Source organism: Pleuronectes platessa, chromosome 21, assembly GCF_947347685.1.
Source record: "Pleuronectes platessa chromosome 21, fPlePla1.1, whole genome shotgun sequence".
NCBI classification, from domain to species: Eukaryota; Metazoa; Chordata; class Actinopteri; order Pleuronectiformes; family Pleuronectidae; genus Pleuronectes; species Pleuronectes platessa.
The window spans coordinates 14,651,039-14,657,038 of NC_070646.1; the positions used below are offsets into that span (position 1 = coordinate 14,651,039).

Consider the following 6,000-nt stretch of genomic DNA (forward strand, 5'->3'; position numbering starts at 1 on the left):
GTTCTCCAATCTCTTAGAATCCTTCCAAGTTGACATCTTTGTCTGTGTCTTCTATGTTTGTGGCACCTCTTGGAAAGTTGCCGTGAGCAAATGAAGCTGGTGGCTTAACTGGTGGGAACGTATGTCTGGTAATGTATGTGGCACATGTGACCCGTGATGCTCTGTCGCCCATTTGAGTGTGAATGTGTGTTCGATCTCCTGGCGGTGGTCCACGTGCCCGCTTCTCACGAGGACTGAGTGGGTCAGTGTATGTGCGAGTGTGTGTGAGACAACAGGCTGAGAGGGATGGAGGAAGACGATCTCCTCATGCTCGGCTGCACTTCGCAGCCACCGCCATCACTCTTCCTCATGAGTGACAGCGGCTCTCCACAGTGTGTGGTTGGTGTGTTTGTCATGTTTCTCAGGCTCGACCTCGCTGACAGAGGTCGAGCCTGAGAGTCGCCGGCATGCTGGCTGGGTCAGAAACCGAAGGGGAGGGAAAACATTACCAATGAAGATTTGTGTGTGTGTGTGTGTGTGTGTGTGTGTGTGTGTGTGTGTGTGTGAGTGTGTGAGTGAGTGTGTGAGTGAGTGAGTGAGTGAGTGAGTGAGTGAGTGAGTGAGTGAGTGAGTGAGTGAGTGAGTGAGTGAGTGAGTGAGTGAGTGAGTGAGTGAGTGAGATGCGCGAGTGAGTGAGTGAGATGCGCGTGTGTGAGGGTTTGTGTGTCGCTGTCAGCACAGGTACACTGTGTTCTTTTAAAGTGTTACTTTTCAATCCTGTAGTGTAGCCTAAAGAAAACCTTGCTTCATATGTAAAAACAAGGTTAAACTAAACTTCGACAACTGTTAATCCCACACTACATCCCTGATTATATCAGACTGAAACATTCTCAGTTTATAAAGATGAGGAGAAAGCAACAGAATCAGGCAACTGCAGCTGTGAGTGAGTGAGTGAGTGAGTGAGTGAGAGTGATGCGCGTGATGCGCGTGTGTGAGGGTTTGTGTGTCGCTGTCAGCACAGGTACACTGTGTTCTTTTAAAGTGTCTGAGCTCGACTGGTTTAGCTGAGTGAGAGAGGGAGAGTGGGAGGGAGCTGTCAGGGTAGAGACATTTAACTGGTGGGATTTCCGTGTGTGTGTGTCTGTGTGTCTGTGTGTCTGTGTGTCTGTGCATTTGTGCATTTGTGTGCGCGTGTGTGTTTCAGGGTTGCCCAGTGTATAAAGGGATTAACCCTGTGGGAGTTTGACTGTGCTCTCATGTGTCTCCAACTGTGCTGTCTGGTAGAGCTTTACACACTGTTGTCCTCTCACACACACACACACACACACAGTGCAGTACACAGAATCCTCGACCACACACTTTGCATTCACTTCAACATATTCATAATACTTGTATATACATTCACACATAATCTATCTCCCCGTCACTCTCTGCTGCTCTGTTTCTACACACACACACAGACACACACACACACGCACGCAGCCAGTCAGTCCCCAGGGCGGTGTGCAGATAGTGTGGTTGTGACACAGACAGACTACAGGCTGACCTTTAAGTTGGGGGCATGTGGCTGGATGTGGTCTGGACTCCGGGGGAGACTGCATGAGGCTGACTCTCTAGAAGAAGAGTCAGGAAAAGGCTCGGCAGGGAAATCCTCCCCCTGTCTCCATAGCAACGGGCACCATGACCAAATTCCATCACACTTCTCACCAGTCGTCTCTTGTTTCTATGTCTCAGTGTCTAAAAAAAAGTTTAGTGGGGACCCTCCAGCGCTCTATGCTCTATTTGATTAATATGTTTATTTATGCCCTGAGCTGTGTCTCACAGATAGCATCAGTGTAGAGATAAGACGGAGCTTTATCACTTCATCATCACCTGAGAAGGAGAATTTTATTTAACATGCAGCACACTTAGGAGCAAGAAATCCTCCCCGCCGCCGGGGCGATCCTCAATGACACGAGACGGGCGCTGATGGGTCCTTGGGATTCAAAGTGCAGATGGCTACCGGCACAAATGAGGACTTAAATGGCTGAGTGGAGCACTCGGGACGCATGGAGACGGCCGAGGGGAAGAGAGTGCCGGGCTCATTGAGACAGGATGGAGAGGAGGCAAACAGTTCCGCATGGCGTCCTGGCTAAATGCTGGCTGGCAGGCGTAGCATGGACGGAGGAGGGGCAGTGTCTGCTCTGATGGACTGGTCTGTGACCGAGTAAGGACAGAGTGAGGAAGAGGGCAGGAAGGGAATTCAGAATTAGTGGGATCCCCAATAAGTTAAATAATCGCCAGACTCAGAGCATGTCTTCAAGTCAGGTGTTTTAAAAAAACAGTTTTTGATTTAGTTACCTCTGCAAAGGATGTTTATTTTCACCCTTTCCTGTTTGTTTATTCGCTGCCTTGTTTGTCTGTTGAATAGCAAGATACAAACAAAAACTGCCGGACGGATGATGCCGAAACCACAGAAAACGATGTGGTGCAGATCCATATAAAAATCTGGATCGTGTGAATTTAAATGTGGTTGAAGGTTTGTGCCTTCTACCAGTGACATCTCACCGATGCCGACTTCAAATTGGGGCTGATGTAGTTATCCAACAACCTTGTCGAAAACGTTAATCAGCAATAGTCTGATGAGGAAACCAGATGCTAGATGGCCAGATGCTCAGGACTGATCTGACCGAGCCCACCGGCGATCGTCTGTTGATGACAATCCCAATGGCCAAACCTTTGGGGCTTCCTGTGTAGACAGAGAATATCAGGGCCAAGCATCCATCTTCCTTCAGCCAGACACAGTTTGCAGCCAGACTAGTTTCTGTAACCACATGAGGAGAATGTTTCTCCTCACGAAACACAATCAGTGATACTTGTGTAGGTGTTTTTCTAATCTCTATTAACATCTATTTGCATTTGCATAGAAATTCAAACAAACTTGCCACATTTAAGCACTCTTTGTTTTTTTATTGGAAGAAGGTGTTTAAACTCATGGCTGAATACAGAATATTTGAATATATGCTTCTATGAATTTCACTGCAAAGTGCATTAAAACTACAGGTGTTTCCTGCATCGACCAGTATCAGTGTCTGTGTACTACTGGGTACTGACCTTCAGTCTATCACACTCTGGCATTAATGTCAGCTCTTCTCTGGCAGAGAGTCACCTGGGATGACGTGTATCACCAGACTGCATCTCCTGATTCTGTCTCCCTCTCTTCCTCCTCTCCGTGCTTTTATCACTCTGTCTGGACTCTTGTTTACGTTGTCATCTCTCGCTCCGTTGTGAACCAGAGGTGGTGCAGGGCCAGGAGGAAGTGACACGTGTTTGACAGGAAGCCGCCTTAGGGACGGACAGGGCAGCCCTCTTTAACTTCGCTCTGCTGCCTGTCCAACAGCATGCACACACACACACACACACACACACACACACACACACACACACACACACACACACACACACACACACACAAATCGACGCAAATGGAAGGACAGGCTGTCTCTTCCTCTTCTCGTCACCCTGAGACACATTCACACCCTTGTCAATAATAACATATTTAAATTTTTTGTTTGTTTAGTTATTTATTGTTTGGGTGTCACCAAGCAGCTCTCTTGTAGCGCTGGTGTTTTTAGGGTCTCTTTGGGAACCAGTCGTGCTGCAGGCAGGACACGTGAACCACGTATCAGCACACTCTCTGTCTTTCCTCTCTTTCTTTATGAGACCATGACAGCCATTGACCAACTTGTGAATGTTATTTGTAGGGGGGTTATTTATACATATAGATGGACGTGAATGTGTTCGAAATTATACAGCTCTAATATTGAAAAATAGAAAGTCATCACTCTAAAGTGTGCTGTGTCACTTGCTCAGATGTCCCCCATTACTGTGTTGGAAAGTTTTTTAAAGACGTGTCCAAAAAGAAGCATAAAAGTGACCATCCAGCTTTTAAGAACTTTTGTACAGGAGGACCCATTACGCTTATTAAAAATAAAGTTATAAATATATTGCAGCTCCATATACTCCTCAAAGAGCTATGAAACAAAGCCAAATCCATATAAATTTGTCCGCCAAAAATAATTGTTGAAAGTTAACTAATAGAAAAATAAACATTTTTTAAGTTGAATGGCACTCAGAGCACATGCCTCTTCCAAGGCCCTGCAGTCAAAATCAATCAAGCTTCACCAAATTACACTGACTCATTCATATCAATTCTTTCAATGTGGCTCATGTTGTTCAAGATTCATTCATTATTTCCTGGGTAAGTGGTGAAAATGGCACAATGTTAAAGAAAGTGATAAAGAATTGCTTGATTCACCGTTTTGTCTGGTTACACGCATACATTTTATTAAAGGTTCTTTCTTTGCACATGTACCTTACTTCAACTAAGTCTCATGGAAATCCATTCAGTAGTTTTGTTTCATAATCCTGCCAACAAACAAACAAACAAACAAACAAACAAACCAATCAACAGAACAACAAGCAAAAAAACTGAAAGAGGTGAAAACCTAAATCCCCTGGCTTAATTCATTCGTTGTATTTTAGCTGTGTGGTAACCCTCTTCTGCTTTTTGCCAGTTTTGGTGCTTTCAAAATGAGTTTTTTCTCCTTTGTGACACGCTACACTCACACCCATTCCTTTTCATTTCATCTCTTTGCACAGGTCTTGATGCTCGTCGACAATGATGACAACTTCCTGTGTCAGCGTCTGCCTGTCCTCTCCTCCATGTCGCAGCAGGGCGGTGTCGCCACAGCCTACGTCTGCCAGGACTTCACCTGCTCGCTGCCTGTAACCGACCCCCAGGAACTGCGTCGCCTCCTGCTGGACGGGGCCACGGACACGCAGGCAGAATAACGACCAAAGAACTTTATTTTTGTGAAATCCTCGGAGACTCTTCTCTGTTAGCCTGCAGCCCTAACTTAGCTTTTTATTGTTTGCTGTAGTAGTCCGTGTCTGTCGAGATTAGGTCAAGCTTACAAATTCAATATGCAACATTAGTAGGAGACGTTACCTTGAGTTCAATGGGACCATTAACTCCTCTTTTCTTCATAAATAAAACCAGCTTTATATACCTCAAATACCAACTTTCATCGTAGCAAGCTTACTGGTCTCAGGTGCGCAAACATCCTCATAAAGAAATATGCACAGCAGCTGTGGCAGCATTCTGAAAATACAGCCCTCTGTAAAAGATGTCCAGGACCCACAAATAAACTACAGGCTCTTCGTAGACGATAATCGAAAAACCACTTGGATGAACCAGGCCGTGAGTATTTTGCAGAGGAACCTGTCGGCCCTGTTGTCCTCTCCTCGCCCCGCGTCCCGGCTCCCACATCCACGTCACATGGATCTGACAGTGGACGCCTGCATGCCCTGGTTGTGTGTGAGTGTGTTTAAAAAGAAAAGGGTTGGTTTGCAGGCTTGTATGTATCCCTGGACGTGCATTGTAACGAGACAGACTGTTCTACAAAAAAGATAGAAGGAAAGTAAATGTATTAAGTCTTTGTCTAACGGGGGGGGAATGAACAAAAAACAAACATAAAACAGCAATAACTTTTTTCTCAATCACTTTTAGTGCTTCAGAATTGTGAGGCTTCCCCTCCTCAGCCGCCCCCTGGTCCTGGGGAGGAGGCTGGCTGACGGGGGTGCACCTCATCACCATTCACTCCTCCTGAGCATGCAGCCCCCAGACCCGATAGGGAGAGAGTCTGTTCTCGTGGGGAGAGGGATTCAAATGTTACCAGCTACTAATCCCACAAACGTCCGTCCGTCTGTCTGTTGAACCTATGTCCCGCAAACGTTCCACTTATCGGCTTCACACTTGGCATGTGTAGTGATAATGGCAGAGTTCAGTATCAATAAAATGTTTATAAACAGGCAACCGTGCTCTGTAGCACTCAGTGGGGGCGGGGCAGTGTCTTCATTCTGTTGAATGAGTTAAATATGTCTTGATCAACGTCCTCTACAGCAGTGATTTGTAACTGGGTCAAAACACAGGTCAACATTATCACTTTATACTTTTATTTTCTTCACCACACACAGTTT

General features: G+C 45.9%; 1 protein-coding gene across 1 annotated transcript in view; it reads left to right on the forward strand.

The window, feature by feature from the left end:
* The window catches only part of spata20 (spermatogenesis associated 20), a 41,369-nt gene extending 36,333 nt beyond the window's left edge, over positions 1-5,036 (forward strand). The window contains exon 16 of the mRNA XM_053414464.1: positions 4,621-5,036. Coding sequence (XP_053270439.1) covers positions 4,621-4,812 — 192 coding nt within the window. The 3' untranslated portion in view covers positions 4,813-5,036. The remainder of the gene's footprint in view (positions 1-4,620) is intronic.
* Positions 5,037-6,000: the final 964 nt, after the last annotated feature.